This window comes from Ambystoma mexicanum, chromosome 12 (genome assembly GCF_040938575.1).
Source record: "Ambystoma mexicanum isolate Mex_15411 chromosome 12, UKY_AmexF1_1, whole genome shotgun sequence".
Lineage (NCBI taxonomy): Eukaryota > Metazoa > Chordata > Amphibia > Caudata > Ambystomatidae > Ambystoma > Ambystoma mexicanum.
In genome coordinates this window covers 70057628-70082125 of record NC_090936.1, presented here as the reverse complement: position 1 = coordinate 70082125, position 24498 = coordinate 70057628, and the positions used below count along the sequence as shown (strand labels likewise).

Genomic DNA, 24498 nt, shown 5'->3' with positions numbered 1-24498 from the left:
GAACTTGATGCCCAAGCACCACCGATCACCAACGTCCCTAAGGATAAAGTCTGGTGCACTACTGTTCAACCAGCTCTGTCCAACAAAACCGAGAAGCAAAACCATCCTCAAGAAATTCTTGCTTGCTGCCAAAGATACCTTCCTCCAAGAACTACCACCCTCCACCTCTACCCCCCTTCCAGTTCACTCCTGTCTCCCCATGGATGTCCTCTTTAACATCTCAAGCCCTCAAATTGCAAGGGTGACTTATGCACCGCCCACATCATTAAAATGTGCGCTAAGCACCTGGCACCCATTATCTCTAAATTCACTAATGCTTCCTTTGAATCCTGCTCTGTCCCCCTGGCCATCATGGAAGGCTTGGTCACCCACCCTCCTCAAAAAACCCACCCACGATCCCTCCCTTCCTCCCTCCCCACAAACTACCGCTCCAACACGACAGTTCCTTCCCTACTCAAAATATTAGACTGCATTGCATAAGTCCAACTCCAAGCCTATCTGGAAACCACTGCCTGCTAGATTCCCGCCGATCTGACTTCAGACCCAGGCACAGCACCGAGGCTGCCCTCCTCGACTTAAAAATCCATCTCAACGGCATCCGCGATGCTGGTGAAGTAGTCGTCCTCCTCCTCCTTCTCGACCTCTCCACAGTCTTTGGTCTTATTTGACCAAATCTTTTCTCAGCAAGCGATCCTCTAGGGCCTTCGCCAGCTCGGAAGTCGCTGACCCCCCTACCTGTGCCCTATGGTGTCCCTTGGTGCTCCTGCATCTTGCCCATGCTGTACAACATGTGCACAAAATCCCTATTTGGCCACCTGGGCAATCTTGGGATCCTCTACACAAATTTTGCAGACGATACTGTAATATCTGGTAACCACGCCAAACATTCTGCAAACATCAATCAAATCTACAGCATCATTCAGGTCTGGATGGCGGAGCGCCATGTATGATGACAAAACTGAGGTCCTCATAGTAGGCTCCCCGCACCATCTCAAACGCCTTGACCCCCGCGTTTGCATCATTCTCCATCAATGGAACCACACCAGTTTATCAAGCCACGTGAAAACCCTGGGCAACCATTTAGACAAAGAATTATCTATGTACAAACATACCAATGCCCTCGCCTCCTGAGCAGCCCATTCCGCCAGGCTCATCAACCTCAGCAGGAAATTCCTCTTAACTACTGACAACTGCCTTACCCTCACCAGAGCCATTAGAGGCAGCAAATTGGACTATTGTAATGCCATCCTTGCAGTCACCGCCTCCAAAATTCTTGTAAAACTGTAGCTGATCCAAAACAATGCCCTCTGGGCTGTCTGGGGTCTCAAACGCTCAGACTACATCTCTCATGTTAGACAGGATGCCCCTGGTTACCAATCGAAGCTTGCATCGATATTAAGATCCTATCCTTAATACGCAGATACATCTATAATGCTGCACCTTCTTTCCTCACCCAACGCATTTCCAAAAGAGCCAACCTCCCCAGCCTATGCTTCTCATCCACCCTAACCTTAACCATCCCTAGATTTGTGAGGAAAAGAGCTGGGGGTGCAAGCTTTAAAGTCATTACCCCCACCTTCTGGAACACCCTACCTCCCCACATCTAAGAGCAGGCATCCTACTTAATTTTCAGAAAACAGCTAAAAACATGGTTGTTCCACAAATACGACTAATATGATATTGGGGGTAACCTCCCTGGACTTAACCCTATTGGAACCTCTACATAATGCACTGTATTTTGTGTGTATTATGTTGTGTATTTAATTGCATGCAATATATAGATAAAATAAATAAATGGTCCTATCACACCCACTCAAGAAGCTGGGAACACAGGGTAAGTTTTGGAGGAATTGGCATGCGTGGCCGGGTGAGTACACTCATTAATAGGAGCTGCATACCACTTATTAACCTGTGCTTATATTCAAAGATATTATGGTTGCAGCATAAAACAAAAACATAGAAATGTTGCTTTTGGTATCCTTAACATTCATAAATTTGCCATCGCTATGTACACCTCCGTCTGAGATCAGACGTTGAGCTAATTCACATTGAATATGGCCTCTTAAAAAAAATGTACATTGCATTGTATTTGGTCTTTATTTTGTGTTGGCAATCAAATAAAAATTATAACTGAGCATTATTAGTCTGTGGTGATACTTTTTTGCCTTAGTATTCGGTTCCTCAGAGCCCCAAAGTCCTTTCACTCTGTCCTACATCCATGGTAACGGGAGTATCGAAAGGCTTGCACAGGAACTGCGTTTCCCAGGCTGATGGCGTGTAATGACTCTGTCGGCATTGTCTTTGCCCATGCCCCAGTCTTAAGAACAGAACTTCCTGGCCTCTGCAATTCCACAGATTAGCTCAGACCCAGCTCCAGGTCCCTCGACCCAACTTAAACCTGACCCTGGCTCAATGCTACTGACTAAGATCTGAAGGCTAGTGTTTGTGGACCTGGCTTCATTTGGCAGGCCCTCAGATCTGAACCTGTGTCAGTATATTTATTTTGGTAAACTGCTGCGCCCACAAGATTCAAAAAGCTCCTGCGCAAGTCCTCCTGTGCAGGATACAGTGTTGTAGGTTTTCACATGCAGATAAAAAAGCACCTATCAAACTACAGTATGCTAGCGGAATGGGTCACTGTAGGGAATAAAGAGTTGCCTCTGGACCACTCAATAGCATTATCTGTAAGATACTAAGACCGCAGCTTGTTAAAAGGTTTCTAGATGCCCACAGCACATGCAGGGGTGGCCAGAGCACTGCCTTTTCCCCAAGGTCTTCCCCGGGTGAGTGCCTCTTAGCTATATTGCACATCTTCACCATTAACTCTGGCCTTGACTTAATTCGAATAGTTAGAGCAGCATTGCCAATACTGCCTGCTTTCCCTGGGGCCTCCACGTCCCAGTGGGCTTTGCAAATCCTCCAGTTCAACCACTGTCAGCCTAAGGTACTTCATCAGTGGCCTTTTTTGTGGAGGCTGCTAGTTGCCACCCTTACCATGATCACTTCCAACAATGATCCGGCCAAGCACCAGACTCTTGAAGGACGGTCTCGCTCTGCCAAGCCTCCAAAACAAGTTAGAACCGTCATCATCCCCAATAGCTGTGTTAACCACACTCTCGGGATGAGTTCAGCCCCGTCCCAGTAGAAAGTACATTAAGGCACTGTGGCGAGTCAGAAGCTGGACATGTACACTTTGTGGGCATGATTCACAAACTTTTATCAAAGTGAAGGGTAAGGCCTAACTTTCCCTATCTCTATGGGTGGTCCCACCCTATATTTCTAACTAAGGTGCCCGTCAGTCGTGAATGTCCAAAAGAAATAGTCTGCAGTCCAAAACTAACATAACTGACCCTACCACCATGAAAACGAACCTATATTTGGAGAATGACTCTATTCTCCTTGAGGGTACTTAGTCTCTTGAGATTTCTTTCATTAAGTTCTGTAGTTCTTCAATTGCTTTCTGTACTTTTCCCCTCTCCTTGGGATTCCCTTTCGGTTTTTTTTCCCAAGCTATTGAGTCTTTGTTGTCAATGCCATTGTATCCTCAGAGGATAACATTATTCAGATAGTCTTTCTCTCTAAGTGAATAACAACTAAGCTGGCTTTGTCCTGTTTGCTTATTTACTTGTTTCAGTGGTATATTTCTTCTTCTATCCGTTTTCACACTATTTCTCTTGTGTTAAAACAATTTAGGTTACACTGATCTTTTCTCACAATGTTATTTCTCTTGTAGCCCAATAATGTAGATTCATCCATTTCAAGGATGTCTTTCTCATAATTTCTACTGATATGAGTGGTTTGCACGATATAATGGTATCTCCTGTTATGGCCGTTCTGTTCTACGATGAATCAGAATATCCTTGAGAGACGTGTTCCTTGGCAGCCTCTTCTCGGGTCTTTGAGCGTAGTTACGTTGCCTTCATCGGCATGCTTCTCCTTGCAGCCTCTCTTCTCGATACAATGATCCGGTCTGCTGATAAGCGGCCGTACACTCTCGGATTCTCTATGCATGGTGGTATTAGCGATGGTTCTAGGACTGTCTGTCTACCATGGGATTTCCGTGGTCTTGACACCACCTTCTTCTCGGTTTCTCCCTGGCTGGTCTCTGGCACTGGAGTTGCACCTTGGCTCTGGCGTCCCAGTTCCTCGTTCGGGTCTCCTGCCCTGCTGCTCTCTTGTATTGGGACTGTGCCTTAGCTCCAGTGTCCCAGTTCCTCCAGTTGGGCTTCCACCCTGTTGCTTTCTTATGCTGGGGCTGCGCTGTGACTTTGGCGTCCCTACCTGCTGTATTGGACGAGTCCCAAACTTGCGGGTCTACTCACTGGTGCGCACTCTGCCTACTCCTCTCCTTACAGTGCTCTGGGCCCTCTCTAGCCCGTGTATGCGTTCCTCTCTCCAGGGGATGCTATTTAATGTACTCGTCTCAGTACGTTGCATATCTGAATTTAAAGGGACATGTTCATTTCCAATAAGATAATGGTATCTCTGAGGAGTGTCTTCATCCCATTCTTGATATACAAAGTCCTCTGGTACCGTAGAGCCTGTCATGCAGTCTATAGTGTGCACAATTGTAGAGACTTGATCATGGGAACAGGAGTCCTGGTCCCCTAAAGGGGAGTCTGTCTCGGTGAGGTCCCACTTTCCTCGACCCCTTAAGGAGGGTGTTGCGGAGCAGGCCCACCTCTGTAGCCTCACAAGATGGGGCTCCCCAATGGGGAGAATTGACAAATTCCCTCGATTTGTCACAGCATCCATGGGAGCAATGTTGAAGAGAACCCAAAGAGTACTCTTCCCCTCCTACAGACTCTGCCCCAGGTACCATCTTGGATACCCTTGTATTTGAAGTCGGACGCCGTGACCGTTCCTCTCTTGATACAGCCCAGATCTTTCTTGAGCTCCTCCCCATTGTAAAGCTCCCCAGCTCAATAGAGCAGGTCTCTCCTTCCTTCTGCTCAAGTGCCTGTTCACTATTGTTTACTCAAGGTTAGGTCTAAAATGTATTTGACTGACAGTTTACCTTGTTTTTGTATTATGCTGCTGGCGTTGGATTAAACCCTTTATAGAGGTTTGGAGATCCGTCCTCTGCCTTTAGTTGCCTCTGCGGATCAAATTCCCTCTAGTTGTATGCCTAGCTCCCTGCAGCCTGTTGTTTGCTCTAGGTTGCTTTCAGCACGTCCAATGTTTGCTGTTAGTATTTGTGCTCCATGGGCTCCTAATGTTCTTTTCTGTGTTGCGCTTCCCTTTTGAGGATGGTGTCATGTTGTGTTCCTTAATTCTCCCGAACTGCTACTATAAAGATCAATTTGACTGTTCTCTCTTTATTTTAATTCTTTGCAGTTTACACTGCTTGTCTTCACAGGTTCTTTCGATAAATGGTTGAAATTCTCATGTAATCGGAAAGGCCTTTCTACTCCCGTCAAGCTGCTTAAGGTGTTCACACATATCAAGAAGGTAGATCAACTAATGCCTTGCTTCAGGAGATACGTTTCTGTACATCAGAGTTTCTGAAGCTTAAGAATGGGTGAGGGAGGTATATTTGTTTTCTACTGCTGTTGCTAGAGGGGGCGGAGTGGCGATCTTGGTGTGCGAGGGTCTGGATGTCACGATTATCTCAGAGAGCCATGATGAGCAGTGAAGGGGAGGCTGTCTTCCACAAACACTACGTTATTTGGCACTATCATTGTGGTGGCGCCGTCAACTTAACGCCTCCGGACCGCTATTGTTGCCCCGGATGTGGAGAAGGCCTTGAAATGCATTGATTGGAGATTTTGTAGGACAGCATTGCAGTGCTATGGTATCAGTCTGCATTTCTCCTTTAATGTATTTTTCCTACACAGTGACCATAGAGCCTGCATCTTATCCAATGGCATCTTCTGTCCTTATGTTCCCTTGTGAGGTGCTGCTGTCAAGTGTGTCCCGCTCACCCCCCCCCTTTAATATTTATTCGAACCTTTGAGCCTTCATTTGCTCCATATACAAGAGGACTTGCTCACTAAAAAGTGGATACTTTCAGCTGCAAAATCAATTTGTCCACCTTTGCCAATTACCATTAATAGACTTGTAACCCATGGATCCGCCCCCACACCCTTTGAGTGAGTTTCTCACGTTGTCCCTGTGTCGGGCTATACATGAAATGCTATAATGACAGATGTGTGTCTGGTGTAGTGATGTAGTATCATATATCTGAGTATTGTGTTTGATGTCTCATTCATGAGACTATCAACCTCACCTTTTATGGTTATGATTTAGAACTTTGCTGCTTTATCTGAGAAATGTCACTTGCACCTCTCATGGTCGGGATGGCTGGACACAATGAAAATAGTTGTCTCCCTGATTTCCCATCCCTCCCACCTCCACATGCGAGTGTCTGGCTGTTACAATAGGGATCCCATTTTGTACAGTGTGCTGCTCTGCCACAACACTGCTCTGATTTGTTTTTTTTGACAAAATGGGATCATCCAATAGAGATCAAGAAGCAGGATTGGGAATTATGCCTAATGGGCCGTAACATACACCCAGGGCTCCATGGCAGGAACTGCCGTCCATGTCACCCCAGTGTCCCCCTGTTTCTTCTATGTCTTAAGCACAGGGTACTCTTAACTATCCACCAACACCACTATCCTCTCTTCCCCTCCCGGTTGGCTCTGCTTTGTTTTCAAAAACTGCTTCAGCCAATGGGAAGTTAGCAAAGCAGGGCAGGGCATGGCACACCTGCATAGTGCATAAATGAAATGTGCAAACTGAGAATACTATGGGGAGTGTGAAAGCAGAATGTGTACTGAGTTTGTTAATCTGTTTTAATCATTGGTATGGTTCGTACGATATTGGAAGCATTTTGTGTGTTCACACAGCTTCTATAAAATAAAAATGTGTATTTGTAACATTGATAGGCCATTGGTAAAACTTTGGCTGTCTTTAATATCAGAGAAAATCCCTGTAGGTTTGTCATAATTTCCCAAGTGTGTTAATCAGACATCAGTTGTTCACACCCAAGTCTTTCTGCAAGCAAAAAGCAAGCATTCCCTATGGTTCGAGTTTTTAACACATGGAGCTTTGATCGCTCAACGGTTAGGCATGAAACGGTAAATGTTGCTGGACGGAAGGCCTTCAGGACTGAGGAATCTGGTGTAGCTGAGCATGATGATGACTGGGTAGGAATCAGTTCACAGGCATTCTGGAAGTTTGTGATGTGATTATTAGCACTTATCTGAGAACTGTGCATAGTCAGTGATGTGTTAAATGGTGACATTGAAACTAGCCATGATGTGGTAAGTGGGTGTAATGCGTTGCGTTAACTGCATAATGGAAAATGGGAGTGGTGTGCTATCCATCAAGTGTCACTAATGTCATGCCTTATATCATCCACTCACATTCTAGTGGCTCATTCCTTGCACCCATTTAGAAGTCTGGGCACCAGGCCCACTACATCTCAGCAGGTAAAGGAGAGGCTGAGCTCTCATAATTGTAGATCTTTCTCAGGAATGCTAAAATGTGTCCCCTGCCTCGTGCCAGTTTTGCTCCTGGATAATTTCCAGGGAATTTCAGTGATCCTTTCTTTAGGTTAAAATTCGCACCTTAGAGTGTAGTGATGATTTATTATTTACATAGCGTTTTTGCAAAAGTGCTGCTCATAGAACATAATTACATATAATTATCATCCAACTGAAGTTGGTACTCATTTATCAACCTCTGACAGATGAAAGGCTGAGTTGGCCTTGCTGGGATTCGAACCTGCCACCTGCAGATCACACACAGATCGTAGCAGCGAGAGCTCTAATCGCTGCGCTATTTTATGGCTATTCCTCATCTGTGCGCTCTACTCCTATCCTTGTGAGAGAATGGAAAATCACCATCTCCCAACTACCTGCAGTTGTAATAAGTACATGTCTACGACATGGCATCTGACTATCCCCCCAACCTCCACACAACCCACAGTGAAAAACGAAACTTGGTGTAACATTCAACACGCCATGTTAAACAAAATCAAAACACTCAAGAACAAAATTAAGACTCAGTTTGACAAACTGCCTAAAGCCACTCCACCCGCACCCAAGTCCTCGGCCACCCCACCAGTTGCAGGCTCTCCACATGGCACAAACAAACCCATACCTTTTGCATTCAGGGAAGTTACAATCCCTGAAATCCTACTGATCATGAAGCGCACCAAACCATCGCTATGTAAAGGGGACACATGCCCAGCCAATCTAGTCAAAGATTGTGCGACAGCCTTGGCCCCATTTGTCACTACCTTCATCAATGCCTCCTTCGCCAACGGCATCATCCCGCTCGCCCTTAAGGAAGCTTGGGTTTGGCCTTTATTGTTTGTTTATTTATTTAGTACTGCGCACCAAACCCATAGGTAGCTGGGCAAAGCAAGAAAGAATACTTTAAGGTATAGGTACAAAGCAGGACATGATAATTAAAATAATAATAAGTAAAACAAGGGTAAAGGTATAGGTACAAGTACTGGAATAAAAGAGAACAGTAGACTGGCAGTGGTTTCCTGATAACTGAGGAGGGGTAGGTGGGTAGTCCCGAGGACGTTATCTGTCAATAGACCTCAGCCAGCTCAGTGACTTACTCTAAAGCTAGTGTAAGATTGGTTCATTCTGAGATTCAAGGGAAGGGCATTCCAGTATTGTGCAGCTTTGACTGGAAAACTGCTTCCTCCAGCTTTGGTAAGCTTGAACCTTGGTATCTCTAGACAGTGAGAGTTCATGGCTCTCGATGGTCGCGTGGATGTTTTTCTATTTATTCTATGCACCATATATGGGGGAGCTGCGTCATTCAGGCATTTGTGGGTGAGTGATGTAGGTTTAAGAAGTATTCTGTCACTAATTGTTAACCAGTGATGGTCTCTTCTGGTATTTGAAATATGCTCTCTGTTGGGGAGGTTCAAGGCCGTTCTCAGAGCATTATTTTGCAGTATCTGCAATTTATTGAGGATGTAATTGTTAGCTCCTAAATGGAGCACATTACAGTAATCAAGCTTAGATAATATAAGGGCATTGGCCAGGGTGATGCAGCTTACTTCAGATAGATACGGTCTGCATGCTCTGGGGTTGCCTTTGTAGGCCGTCGAAGAGGCTAGCGAGATTACCTGCTTCCTTAAGGTTAAGGTAGAATCCAGATAGAATCCCAATGTTTTTACCTCATTTACTGTTCTGATTGTGTTTCCATCTATGTTGAATGAGGCGTAGTTTGGAGATAGTTTGTTTAAATTGGCTTTGGAGCCAAGGATCATGATCTCTGTTTTCTCGTCATTCAAGCAGAGGCCATGGGTCGCCTTCCATGCCTGAATGAGAGTGTATATCTCGTTTACCAAGACCGTATCACTGACGAAATTGCCTGAAAGGGGAATGAGGATCTGGGTGTCATCTGCATAATTAGTGTAGGTGACACCATGTCTGTACAATTTGTCAAAGAGGGGCTTGGTAAAGATATTATACATGGTGGGTGAGACACATGATCCTTGACGGACGCCGCAGGTAGTATGGATCGGATCCGCTGAGGCAGAAGGGGAAAATACTCTCAATGTTCTATTAGATAGAAATGATTGAACCCAAGCTATGGCGTCACTTGAGAAGTGAGCCGCTGTTGCTAACTGTTTGCATAACACTGCGTGGTCCACCAAGTCGAAAGCAGCCGATAGGTCTAGGAGCAATAACATCGCCGTTTTACCCTTGTCTTTTAGCTCATCAATTTGCGTCTTAAGGTCAATTAATGCTGTCTCAGTGCCGTGTTGGGGTCTAAAGCCTGATTGTCAAGATCCTAGAAGGTGGTTTGCTTCGAGGTAACCCTGGATCTGAAGGTATGCTACCCGGTCGATTATTTTGAGAAGAAATGGGACCGCTGTAATGGGGCGGTAATTCGTGTGGATGGATGGGTCCAGTGTCTGTTTCTTCAGGAGAGGAAGAACCCAAGATTCTTTTAAGCTCTCAGGGACACAGCTTGTTTTGAAGGATGCATGTATAGGTTTGGTTATAAATGGAGCTAGATATCTAGCTGCATCTTTGACTATTTGGGCAGGGCAATTGTCGCCTTTCCAATTTCCAGGATCGACACTTTAGTGAAACAAAACGGTGTTGGAAGGTTGGGGGCTTTGGGCGGAAGGGAGGTAGAGGTCACTATTGGTATCAATGACGCTTTCTTTTTCTCGATTTTAGTTTGTTGGGAGGCTATTTTATTGGTCAGTGCATTTTGGATGTCCGTGCACCATTGTTTGTCTTTCGGGATGTTGTCTACAGGAGGTATGGGTGATTCTAGCTTCCGGAGGATCACAAAGAGCTCCTTAGTGTTGGAGTTTGCTTTCGCAGTTCTTTCCTTAAACACATTTTTTGTTTGTATTAATTCTTTCTTTCTTGTATTTTTTTTATCCTCAGAAGGGGAGTGCCGCCAAATTGCTTGTAGCTTTCTTTTTTGGAGTCTTAGCTCTTTAAGTTGGGGAGTGAACTACGTATTCAAGTGGGCCTTTGGTTTACTTTTTCGGAGTTTGGCAGGCGCGATAGTGTCCAGGGCTTTAGCCATGGAGTTATTATAGATCTTAACTAAAAGGTTAGGGTTGGCATTCATGGGGGTAGAGTCCAGCGAGGGCAGGAGGAGCAGCAATAATTTGTCAATTGTGATATTTTTTTTACTTCTTGTATGTAATGGAGGTGCCATAGCCATGGCTTTAGGCATAGATTTGTCTAAAGTTAGGGTGAAGTTTATCAAGTAGTGGTCTGTCCAGGATTGCGGGGATATGTTCAGAATAGTGGATGAGCAGTTTAAGTCGGCAACCCAGTCAAGGGTGGTCGTGGATTCTTTGGGTGAAGCCATGCTCAGCTAGAATGGCTGCTATAGATTGTGCTCGTTTATCCTCAGGATCATTAAAACCTAAGTTAAAATCACCTAGCACTAGTATCTGCAATGAATCCTTCGTATTATTAGAAAGCAGACTAGACAGGTCTTCTTCGAATGTGCCAATGGGGCCAGGTGGTCTTTACAATAAATGGATGGTTAGGGTCTGGTTACTTGGCCGTGAGTAGTTCACACGATTTGAGGGGTTGAGAGGTACAGAGTCTTAGTTCGAGGCTTGTTTTAGATATAATGGCTAAACCGCCCCCTTTAGCATTAGGTCTATCCATTCTTAGGATGTGAAAGTTATCTGGGATGGCAAGCATAAGGGCTGGTCCTGCTGCATCATTAAGCCATGATTTCAGTGATAGCCAAGAAATCGGGGTTGTCAGAGGCTAGTAGGTAGGCTATTTCTGTCACGTGTGCCACTAGAGACCTTGAGTTAATTAAGCCTCCAGAAATGGTATTCATTTTAAGATTCCTAATGTGGCCACCAGAGTTAGGACATGAGGACTTCATGTTGTGAGAGGTAGTGGATGGCGAGTGGTTGTGACAGTAGGGCTTGTGGGCAGGGCCTGTTGATAAATTGGTGTCTGGGTCCTTGAGTTGGCAGTTCATACTATTCACTTTATTATGCCTAGGCTCGTAGAGTCGGGGTAGTCTCGCACGAAGTCGGAGGTTTCTGTCTAATAATGGACATGGTGAGACTTTACTTGGAGACATGGTTACGAAGGATATAGCGAATTGGTATATAATCAGCAGAATATTCCCTAGATACATTATATTTGCTAATAGGCTAGGGTTAGGGCTGACCAAAATTTAGTAGGTGTGTCCGTGGTTGAGTAGCGCAGTGGTCTGGATGACACAATACATTGTTTCTCTGTGGCACAGGGATCTCGTCTAGCATCTGGGAATAGACTAGGGATGCACAGTAAATTGGCCCAAGGTAGACAGGGAGGCTGGGTATTCTAGTGTGCTAGCTCAATACATACAGATAAGCAAATGGCTGCTAGCAAGCCGATGGCAAGAAGCAGAGTAAACGTGAGTACATTAGGATAACAGTCGCGTGTTAGTGTCATCACTAGAGTAGGCTAATCTTGCGTAGGTAGGTACACTAGCAGACTAAGCATATATTCATTTAAACAATGAAAGGGCTAATCCTACATAGGCAAATGTAAGCATATTGGTTATTCATATATAAGTGAGTGTGATCCTCAAAATAGGCTTATCCTACAACATTGGTACGGTAGTAGTGAGCATAGAACAGCTAATCCTGTATAATTGGCAGAAGATGTGCAATAGAGGCAAAATACAAGCTAGTAGGGGCAGTGGTAATATGCGATTTACTGACTCATTAACTTTAGAAATTGCATCATTAGGAGCTGTTAGATACTATGGTGGGCAGTACAGGTTAACAGAATGCGCTAATATAGCATAAGGACCAAGTGCGAGGCAAGAGTCTCAACGACTGACAAACTCACAGTTTGTAGTAGATTAAAGAAACCTACCTTTGACCCTGACTCCCCAAACTACCACCGTCCAATTACCACTGTGCCATTCCTGCTGAAAATTCTGGTCAAGGCTGCCTATTTACAGATTCAGTCTTACATGGAAACTCACAACATCCTAGGTAAAAGACAATCTGGCTTCCGCCCTCGTCACGGCACAGAATCAGCACTACTGGACTTTAAGAACCAATTACTCGAAACCATGGACAAAGGCAAATCTTCACTCCTACTCTTGGATCTCTCGGCGGCCTTTGACTTGTTTGACCATAAGATCCTGTGTAAACATCTCACTGACACTGCTCACTTCTCCCAAGAAGCTACCGCCTGGATCACATCCTTCTTGGAGGGCCGAGCTATGAGGGTCTTCTCGACCAAGCCTCGGCCTCTCCATCCCTCATTGGATGCGGAGTGCCAAAAGGATCATGTACCTCCCCCACTCTCTACAATCTATTCACCCTTCCCCTGTTCAGTGACCTAGAAGAATTCGGCATAGCTTTTACCAACTATGCCGACGACACACAAATTCTTCTCCCTCTAATAGGGAACTATGAACAAGACCTCAACACCCTCCAGAATTCATATGCACACATCCAGGCTTGGATGTCAGCCAATGGTCTCTGTTTAAATGGGGGAAAAACAGAAATTCTACTGGTAGGCCCAAAAGAATCCCTAAAAAACTAGACGACAAATACAGCTCCTTCAGTATTGAGAACACTGTTATTACAACCTCTACTTCAGTGAAAAATCTTGGTGTATATCTGGACTCCAACTTATCAATGGACAGGCAAGTCGGCGCCATCTCATCTTCAGCTGCACTTACAACAAAAATCTTAAACTCAGTAAAACCCCACTTGTCACCAAATAACTGCCTTAACCTCGCGAGAGCCACAATTGGCGCAAAACTTGATTACTGTAACATCTTACTCCTAGGCACTTCCGCAAACAACACTAACAGATTGCAAATAGCACAAAACAGCGCCCTTAGAGCCACCCTTAGCATTCCTAGGAGAGAGCACATCTCCCAGGCGAGGAAAGATGCCCACTGGCTCCCGATCAAAGAACGCATAACATTTAAGGCCCTCACGATCACACACAAATGCATCGCCCAAACCGCACCAGCCTACCTAGCAGAAATAATACACCAGGCTCCGGCCTACAGAGCAAAACGTGACCAATACTCTCACCTACTCTCAGTCCCAGCATTCAACAGAGCGAAAGCGGGCGGCACTAGTTTTGAAGTATTAGCCCCAAAAGCCTGAAACGCGCTTCCGCTCAGCTTAAGAAACAAAGAATCCCTCACAGTATTCAGAAAGGTGCTAAAACAGTTATTTAACTGGACCACTTCCAAAAGGTACAGTCTCAACACTGTTCCTCTGTAACCTTGGAACACCTTCAACACTGTCCTTTAACCTGTATTACTGCCTATGAAATATCTGTCCTAATTTGTATTACTGCTTGCACTTCTGCTCTATTACTGCTTCGGAAATATCTGTCCTAACTTGTATTAAGTGATTATTCTGTAACAGCGCCACTATGCCTCCGGGCCGCTGGGCGCTTTATAAATCCAAATAAATAAATAATATAAGCCATCTCACCTGATGCTCGTGTCAATGCAAGAGTAGTTGCCTATTTTAGGGAGTAAACGTGGCGGATACACCCCTTATCTGTAGGGCTGATTATATCATTGTCTTGATACAGAGCACAAGTTCCAGAGCACCTCCTAATACAGCCCCTAATACAGCCCTTAGAAGCAGGAGTAATCGGTCAAAAAGCACCATCTAAATACTTAATTTTATGGGCTGTATTATGAGGTGTTATTAACTGTAGGTGGATGCCGCTGGAAGTGCTTAATTAATTAATGTTGCCATGTACCACTCACCTGACTTCAAAGCCCATCCCATCTTCCTTGCATCACTCAACTGACCCAACATTGTACACATCTGGACCTGCGTACTCTAAGGGGGCCCTGGAGCTATTATAGAATGGCCATATGGCAATCTAAATACAACGATCCAGGGGTCTAGACTGATCATTTCTTTTGGGAACCACTGGCTCACAAGACAAGAACCCAGCATTTGCATGCACCCACTTTTAAAACCATTGTAAATCCAAAATGAAACTGCACCAATAGGAGCAACATGCTTTCTTGTAGGTTTTATCAGCCAGGGACCCTAGAAATAAGTAATTGTATCCTTTTGTTGTCTTTGCGCATACAGTTCAGTGTATCTTTGAAGAATGTGAAGCTCCATTGTGGTATGCATTTAGATATCGCTGTCCTTGCAATGCCCATACAGCAGGCAGCAGAGGCAAAAAGGCCCTAGACACCCAGTAAATACTTCCTAAATCCAGACAATGTGCACTAGTAGGGTTTGCAGAATATAGCCTTACTAGTAGACGAAATGGAAAGTCTTCTGTCAGCCACAGTTGATGGGAGTCATCACTTTGCCTATCGGCTAAGATATAGGCAGACATTTGTGTGACATTTTGAGATGGCGACCTCACTATATCAAAACTGCCTTGAAAGTTACCTATGTTATTTAAATAGGCCTATCATAGCATTAACTTATTTTTAAAAAATGTGTCACTGAAAAAACTTTAGTTAAGGTGCCCAAATGTATTGCAACAAAACCCTGAAATTCAGCGCATTGGGGAAGTCATGACAGACTTAACACGGCACACTCTCGTTATATCATTGTGAATCCCATCTCCTATAATATGTATGTGCTCATGAGCTTTGCAATGGGAACACGCCGAGTTCCCTTCGACCGTGCCCACTGTATATTTTTTTACCACACCACCAAGCCACTAGCCATGGCCTTTCGGCCGTGTCCACTGTATATTTTACAACATGGCCAAGCCACTAACCATGGTCTTTCGGCCGTGTCCACTGTATATTTTACAACATTGCCAAGCCACTAGTCATGGCCTTCCGGCCATGTCCACTGTATGTTTTAGAACACTTCCGGCCTTCGCCTTTGCCCACTCTCTTTAAAACGCTATCAGGCCACCAGCCATGGTTTTGGGCCAAGGCTAGAGATTGTTTACGCCCAACCTCGCTGTAGCTGTCAATTTATTAAAAAACCTTTTCCCCATAACCACGGCCATAACAACCATGTACTACAGATAGCCATGATTATTTGTAACTGTTTGATACCTGCGTTTATCAGGAACAAAAAATATTACTTTTCTGCCCTCCCTGGCACTCACCAAGTGCCCGCTCCCCCACTCCCCTCAAGGCCTCTACCATACCCCTTAAACACTTGTCGTTCCGTCTGGCGCACTTTCATTCCTAATTTTGTCTTCTCCTGTAGCCGTGGTTATTCGTTATCCTGCTGAATAATCCCAGCTACGTGAAAATGTTCATACTGCAAAGTCGGACCCTAGCCCACCTCTAACTCCCCAATTTGACATGCTGCCCTCTTTACCCCACCTCTACCTTAATGCCATTTCCTCTGTCTGCCTCTTCGAAATGGAATTTTTCAGCTTTCTGTTTTCCGGTATTGGCAGGTATAACTGCGGCTCTCTCTCGCATTAGGAGAAAAAAAAGATGGCAGACTTTTCATTTCTGAAAAGTCTCTCTATTGCAATGCACCATGAGAGAAAGATCTATTTTTTTTCTTCGTCAAATATTTTTAAAACTACTAAATGCAATAACCCCAGACCACAAAACGATCGCAAATCAATGCTTCGTGCCCAAGTTGTTTCGGATCTGATCCAATTCCGTGCAGCAGTTTTCGCTGTGCGGCCTAACATCTTTCCCAAAATGTCCAGTCTGGGGCGGGGGGGCCCGTACATATGAAAGTATCTGCAAAATGTCAGCCAAATCCATTGTACACCTCAAAGGTTACTAGCAATTCATTTTTTTTTATTTCGTATACAAGCTAAAGGATATATTAGAAATTAGTAACGTTTTCCTAGTCTTCCAGACACGCAATATTAATCGAGCGGCAACCAAAAGGACTTTATTAATCCAACACAACATCAGATATTCAAGATGCCAAACACAACTCAAAGACTTCATTATCACAGCTAATGGATTTCTAGGAAAAGCAATCTCACATACCATATCAACCCTATACAAGACTTAATTCCAAAAACCCATTAATTTCTCACAATTCCATAACATGTGTAACATAGTAACCTTTTCCTTCTCCTTCAAACAACCCCAGCACTTACTGCGTGTCTGAAAGACTAGGAAAAAGCCATGCGTGGAAGATTGGCTGGTTACGGTGCAAATTCTTTCACTTTTTTAGAAATTGAAGTTAGGTAAATTGCATAGAGAAGAAGTCTATAATGAACAATTGAGTTAGTTTAATGAGTGTTATGCTTGATGCTCTGTCAGAATGGTTTTTGATTTTGTTTTCATTTTCTGGTGGTGGGAGGGGAGGGTTTATGTTTGTGTCTTCTACATTGTAATTTTGTTGGTAAAATAAAACATTGTGTTTTGATAATAGATTAGCAGTTAATTAGTAATCAGAGAACATATGTTCCTTTACAGACTGTCTTTTTTCTATATTTGTCTTGACTTAACTACTAAATTTTGTTCTCAAAATATGCTCTGATTGTTTTGCTTATGAATGTCTTTTCTGATTCTGAATTGTAATTGTTTGTTGAACTAAATAAAGTGTTAAAAAAGAAAAGAAATTAGTAAAGTTGTTTGTACTGGAATATCTCACTCAAGCAAAAGTAGGTTTCTGTAGATATAAAACCCCAATACACAAAGGATGGAAGTGTTTTATTTTAAAATGTATATTTGTTTTCTTTAGTGGGACAAATGGTTCTCTAGGATTTTGAAAACGTTTAGACAATTAATTTATTTTTGTACTTTTTTCATTTTGTCTTCAAGGAGATTTGAAGGATGTTTTCAGATGGGGAAAAGCCCAACATGCGAGTTGCTCCACGACTGGGGTACCACAAACTGTACGGTTAGCGATCTTGTCGATTTGTTGGATAGAAATAAGTTTGTAGCAGCAGCACGCCTTTTATTACCAGGTAATTATCCCCTTGCTCTACTACACCTGTCTAAACCGCATTATAACACATTCCTAACCTTGCTTGTCTTCCATGTATTCAATAAATACAATGTTTGTAGATGCTGTGTACAGACCAATAAAATCTTCCTTCCAAGATTTGCCTAAAAGTCATGTTTTGTGCATTTTGCAAACACTAGCGAAATGGATTTAGCCAGAGTTTGTTGACTCTTTTTCTGTTTTACTTGTGTTCTGTTTAATCCTAAATGGCATTTTTGTTTTATTACAGGACACTGGTGAATTTTTAGTAATGTGTCTTTTAAGTTATGGGTGAGCGGTAGCAAACAAATGGTTCTTTCGAAGCAGCGGTCAGTATGCAGTAGCATGTTATCAGAGACCAAATAACGCTGCAGGTTAAGGTTGTGCTAAGGAAAGTGTGAAATCTTTCTGTTTTCCTCCTGTTGTACATAGATTCCCCCTCATCGGGAAAGTCTGTTCTCCCTGGCCTCGCTATCAAGGAAACCATGTCAGGGAGGTGGACGGTTGGCTGACTCTTCTACCTACCTGTGCTTATGGATCATTCTGAATTCCATCCCTGCTGTGCTAAGTGGGCTTACCGGAATCTGTCCTAACTGCAGTGTTAGACTGAAATCCGATCTAGATGTGACATTAAGATGGCCGTCTCTGTGGAGGAACCACCACTGGGCTCCTAGCCTGCCACAGGCTGCCCTGGAGCTGATTGGCTGGTGCCTTGGTCATCCCCCCCCCCCCCCCTGCACGCCGGGAGTGGAAACTGGCCTGATATCAAGGCCTGTGTTTAAGGCTTCTGCCATTTGTCTCTGCCGGTCTCCGCTGGCGAAGCAGGAATGCAAACCCCCCTGTTGCACGGACCTGCACTCCAAGGACTAAAAGGCTCCCTAAGGTAAGCACTGCAGTGTGCTCGGGAACTACAGCATGCACACGCCACGCACATCATTTAAGACTAAATACTTTAACCTGACTTACGCGTTGATAATCCCATTGCCCATCCCCTCACGTTGCCTGCCTGCAGCGCACAATGCACGACACATCGATATCTCCAATTCAAATACCTCTGCCCATATGCCCGCTCTCAAGTAATGACCCCGGCTTGCCAAGCAGTGCGGTATATGTGTGCACAAGCCCAGTTGAAGAGACCTCTGTCTCACAGTCGCAAAGATCCGACATTGAGTAACCGCTGCCCCCTTTCCTCTGTATATAGAAATCCGACTCTCCCAGCTCACACAGCACTACCTCTGGCACCCTTTTACGCTTGAGATCTGCTTGACATCCTGCTTGCCCGTTGACAGCATCCAGTAGGCACTTCCTCTTACGAGCACCTACGTGGCCGCCCACACTGATCAGTCATCAACGTAGCTAATGCTCTGGCCCGCCAGAACTGTGAACTCCACTGTCTCCACATTCCAGGCTCTGCACATTATCGATACGCCTCCCACATTTCCCCTGAGGCAAGTCCTTCCCAAATCTCCAAAAACCTCACCACACACCCCGTAGTCCAGACATTTGGCCACACAAGCAACTCTCCCAGCTGCACAGACCTGATGCATGGCACAAACATTACTCTCAGGAACCCGAACGCTGCATACAAATCTCATAGCGATACGGCCATTCAAAAAATCACATTGCCACCAGCTGGCTGTTTCAGACATTACAGTTTATAATGTGCTGCAGCTGATAGCTCAGCGGGTTGAGTGCTCGCTGCTGCTATCTGAGCGTGATCTGCAGGTCGCAGGTTCGAATCCTGGCAAGGCCAACACAGCCTTTCATCCTTCCGAGGTCGATAAATGAGTCCCAATTTCGGTTGGGTGATATTGTATGTATATATGTGCTCTGTAAAGCGCTTTGGATTAAGGCGCTATATAAATAACACATCATTATCATTATAACATGCTTGTTGACTCATGCTTACATACTGTACCTGTGACTTCCACCTTTAACTATGATGTCTCTGCTAACGCTAGGTACCAAAGTAATGTTTCGTGTGCTACCTTTGTCAATGCTAGGCCTGGTATTGTGCATATTCCCTCAACTCCGTTGATAGCCTGTTTTAATTGTTATTACTCCCAACACAAGCTACTGTATAGATAAGCTCACAACATCACATGCTTCCACTTTTACGACCACACCTTCACCTGAAACACACAACTTTCATGAAACGGCTTCCCTTCATACAAGCACCAAGCCCACCATTGCTAATGCCTCCACTATCTTTAAGCCACTGCACTCAAGCAAGCGCCTTGAGCCACCTTCACACTCTGCCACTCGGCTATAGAACCCCACACAGCACCAGACCCCCCAGCCACAGTAATAGTACCAATGGGCATGCAACCCATTCCTCACTGGCAGCTCTTTGCTCCAGTACTCACTCCAGCCACCCAGACCAAGGGTCCGTGAAGCCCACATACCAACATAGCTCTGCACACCTTAATATACCTATCTCTGCTGCCGCCGCCTTTATTGTTCCCCCTAGAAAAGAAGCCATCCCCTACTACACTCCTGCCATGGACAGCTGCCACATCGCGCTGACACCAAATGATACCCTCACAAAGTGATCCCCCTTGCCCTTCCTTCTGACTACACACACTCCTTTAACTCTAGGAGACCTCCTGCCCACCTGGACCAGCCATAAAGAGCCTGGGCCCATCCCCCTAATCAAAGATCCTGATCTGATTTGCACCCTCCTCAATGCCTGTTGCTTATCTGCCCATGCCCTGGAGATCAAAACCTTCTCACTTCCCATTACCTCGATGCCCTGGCCATCTCAGAAACCTGGCTCCACAATGCTTCAGGTCCCGCCCTTCCCATAGCAATTCCCACAGGCTACACTATCTACCGGATTTACCGGCCTACCTCTAGGGGAGGAGGTTTCGCTCCGTTAGCCAAAGACTCCCTTCCCATTAGACAGGAGAACACCACCATTGAAGGGAATATGGACATCCTATCCATCAAGTTGTCCCCTACACCCACCTGCACCATGGCTATCCACCTCATTTACCACCCACCTGGCCCTACATTCTCCTTCGAAAGACATCTCCTCCACATTTTGGAGTTAAACATCAATGCCTCCTCCAAAATCATCCTCCTGGGAGACCTAAACCTAGGCCTCAACGACCCTGGAGACCTACATGCAGCCTCTCTGCTTAAGGCCCTCGATACCCTGGGCTTCAGACATTGCATCACCATCCCCACTCGCACAAAAGGCTGCACCTTGGACTGGATCATGGACCTTAACTGTAACGTTGCAATCAAGGCCAACACTGCCTGTCCTTGGTCAGACCACCACATTATCGATTTTACTATCCCTCACACCAAGAAACCTCAGCTCTCACACGCAGCTCGCGGAAGCTTACAAAAGAAAGCATCCTGCCTTGGCTGGATACACCCAGCCTCAAACCTCTTTTCTCAAATGACCCCACCGTCCTAGTAGATATATATGCATCCACATTATCCATGGCAGTCAACATTCTTGCCCCCTTAGTCCCACGTAAAGTCAAACCACTTAGACACTCTAATTCCTGGTATACCACAGACTTTCTACAACTACGCAATAAGAAACGCTAGGCAGAACTACTGTGGCAAATAAATCCCTCAGACACACTGAAAGGTGATTTTGCTAAAATTAACAAGCTCTACAAGCTAGCAATTATATCCGCCAAATCCAAGTCATACAACACAAGATTCGCCAGTGCCAGCTCTGACACTTGAGAGGGCTTCATCTTTAAGGAACTTGAGACCTCTAGCCCTCCTCCTCCACCCCTTACACACCTTCACCAAGGATGAGGCCTGGAGCATCAGTGTCCAATCTTCGATGCTCAACAAAATTGACTTGCTGAACACTGAATTCCTGAACAATCAAGCCAACCTCCACACTCACCTCGTCACCCAGGCCCCCATCCCCTCATCTCCCTAACCACCCGACCCAACAATTTCACCTTCAAGAAACCTTGTCACAGGAAGTCCTAGCCATCATCAAAAGCTTAAATCATCTAGGTGCAAAGGAGATGCATTCATTCATCCTGACGCTCGAGAGGGCAGGAGCCCCCTCACCATGCACCCGATGCACCTTCAGCGTCCTGCTGCCCATCAACAACACGGACTGCAGGAGCAGCCGTGCATCAACTGAAGTAAACTTCAGAAGCGCGTGGAAGCGCTCCAGCAGATTCATCCGCCCGTTGAGCCTGAAGCCCACCGGCGGTGCGCACTACCCCGTGCCTCCTTTTGCAGGCACCCGGAATCGTGTGCATTTCGACACGAGTTCCCGCATCCAAGATGGCCGCCGCCATTATTGTTTACTGTGTTGCCTAGCAACACCTTCTTCCCCAGAGGGCCACCGGCAGGCGGAAGCCGGCCCACTTTGAGGAAGGACCAAGTGAGCAAGGCCCCTTCCTGTTTGCCCCTGTTCGCCACTTTGCGCCACTAGCCTTGCAGAGTGAAACCTCCTGCAAAGTCGAAGGAGCAGTTTTAATCCCGCTATCGGCGATCAACACCTGTGAGTACACAACTGCTGTTAAATTCTACTCGCACAGGAAACAATCTCCATGGACCACATCTTTATCCAGCACTTCATCTTGACTTATTTCCAACCTGGTATGTGTTTCACTCCGTACTACCACCTCTGCCTATTATGATATGCGCCCCACGCTACTTGCATAACTACCACCTTGCCCCATTGCATATAGTTGCCTCCTGATTATGCTACCTTGGCCTATTCATAACTCGTGTGCATTGTATCCTAGATACTATATCCTTTGATGTGTTTAGCGCATTAGGGTCACCTACAATATACCTATGATCAATGCTGTACCTTATAATCGCTATCAGTCCATACTGATCTGTATCTTGCCATATGGTCACTTTAGACCCTACCCGTCTTACTACAGCTGACTATACTACCTCAGTACTATTGGGGCCACACCGTGTTATCCCTTCACCAAGCCAATGTCTTGGCCAACCTGCAAGTCTATTGTATCGTGCCTTTATGGTCGCCAACGGACCACTGTAACTGTGCTGTGCCTAATGGTCGCTAACGGAACATTGTGATTGTACTGTGCCTTTTGGTCTCCATCGGACCATTGTAACTGCATTGTGCCTTATGGTCGCTAACGGACCATTGTGATTGTACTGTGCCTTTTGGTCTCCATCGGACCATTGTAACTGCGTTGTGCCTTATGGTCGCTAACGGACCATTGTGATTGTGCTTTGCCTTTTGGTCACTAACGGACCACCCTGATTTAATTGCGCCGTAAGGTCGCTAACAAACTACACTGATTGTGTTATGACTCACAGTCACCCACAGTCCACCCTGGGTGTTCTGTCCTTTACGGTTGCTAACAGCCCTCTTGGTCTTTATCTGACCACTTGCTCCTAGACTATACCAGGTCAAAATGCCCTTCACCTACAGTCTAATAGCTATAGATTCACCTATGTACACTCTGTGTCCTACTCACTAGATTACTGCCCACCCTTCTCCTCCTTATACTGCACTCTGGTTGGACCACACTCAACCACACCCCCGTCCCCGTCCGCCAGCTACACCAGCACCACACCACAACTATGCCCTCCTTTGCTCTCCACACCAACCCTTACCTCAACAACCCAGCCTTATGGATCCAACATTTTGCCTCTAGACCTTTACCAAACATACCATCCCCCATCACCTTGAGAAATGCCAGACTCGGCTCACGACTCACCCACGCTTCCCATCACTCAGTGCATCGTAACAAACTGCCACGGACCCCCTTTCCGGCCACACCTACGCCAAATCTTTCACCATCCCTTTCTAATTTCCCCAACTCGAGCGATATCAAAGTGTGTTAATCAATGCCAGATCACTCTCGGCTCACGCCCTTGAAGTAGCCGACCTCATCCTCAACCTTGACCTCGACTTCATAGCAATTACCGAAACTTGGCTTCACGCAGCCTCAAGCCCTCTACTCTCCCTCGCCATCCCTCCAGGCTATAACATCATCAGACATGACCGTAATTCTAATCAGTCCAAAGGTGGTGGCATTGCCATTATCCACAAAAATGCTCTAAACTTCCACCTCTCTGCCACGCACCACTTTTCCACTCTTTAAGCACTGACAGCTAAACTAGCTGTTACCCCTAACCACTCTATCACCTTCCATCTACTTTACCGGCCACCCGGCCCGCTATCCACCTTCGCTGAGGACCTCTCTAACATCATCACTCACAACACCAGAACTAATTCCCAAGTCACGATATTGGGGGATTTCAACCTAGGTCTTTCTGACCCCAAGGACACTGCTGCCACGACTATTGATAATATCCTTTCTAATGCAGGATTCACACAGTTCATAAACCAACCTACCCACAACAAGGGCAGAACCCTTGACTGGATAGCTGCCCACAATTGTCCCATCAACATCACCTCCAACCAACAGTGCTCATGGACTGACCACAACTTAATTATGTTCAATATCCAGTCCAAACCTGTCGGCCCTTCTCCAAGCATTTCACCTGCTACGGCCACTCGCAATAAACGTGACATCACCTGCGACAGACTCCTCCCTCTCCTCCTCCCTGTTCTCAATGACCAGGTTCTCTCATGCTCTGACTCCACGGTCTTGGTTGACGCTTTTAATTGGGCTATGCTTAAAGCCTTAGACACCACCGCAACCCTCTAAACTGAGAAAATCCAAACCTCGAGCCCACCTGAATTCTTGGGTTACACCCCAGCTTAGAACTTTGCGCAAAGAAAAACAAAGCGCGGAATCTCACTGGAAAAGCAACCACTCTCCAGCTAACAAATTGTGTCTACTCTTGGCTACCCTCAATTACAAGGAAGCCATACTCCAGGCAAAAAAGACACATACAATAAACGTATCGAGCAAGCTAAATCCAATACCAAAGAATTGTTCAAAATCCTAAAAGAACTTGAAACTCCTGTTACTGCACCTGACACCTGCACCAAAGATAGCACCTGGTGTTCCAAAATCCAAGAGCCTCTCCTAGGCAAGATTGCCACTCTCCAAATTAAAATCAACAAACAAACTAGCCTTCAATCCAACCCTCAACCGAACCTTATACCTGCCATTAACCACTCCATCCCAGATTCTCTGATTCCTTTTAGCTGCTCTCCACTCTCCATTTCTGAAGTGGAAAAGATCATCGCTAGCCTAAAA

The 24498-nt window shown here is 45.4% G+C and overlaps 1 protein-coding gene across 1 annotated transcript in view; it reads left to right on the top strand.

Annotated features, from left to right (window-relative positions):
- IRAK4 (interleukin 1 receptor associated kinase 4) overlaps window positions 1-24498 on the top strand; it is a 149925-nt gene that overhangs the window by 21044 nt on the left and 104383 nt on the right. Inside the window, exon 3 of the mRNA XM_069628018.1 lies at window positions 17191-17336. Coding sequence (XP_069484119.1) covers window positions 17191-17336 — 146 coding nt within the window. The remainder of the gene's footprint in view (window positions 1-17190; window positions 17337-24498) is intronic.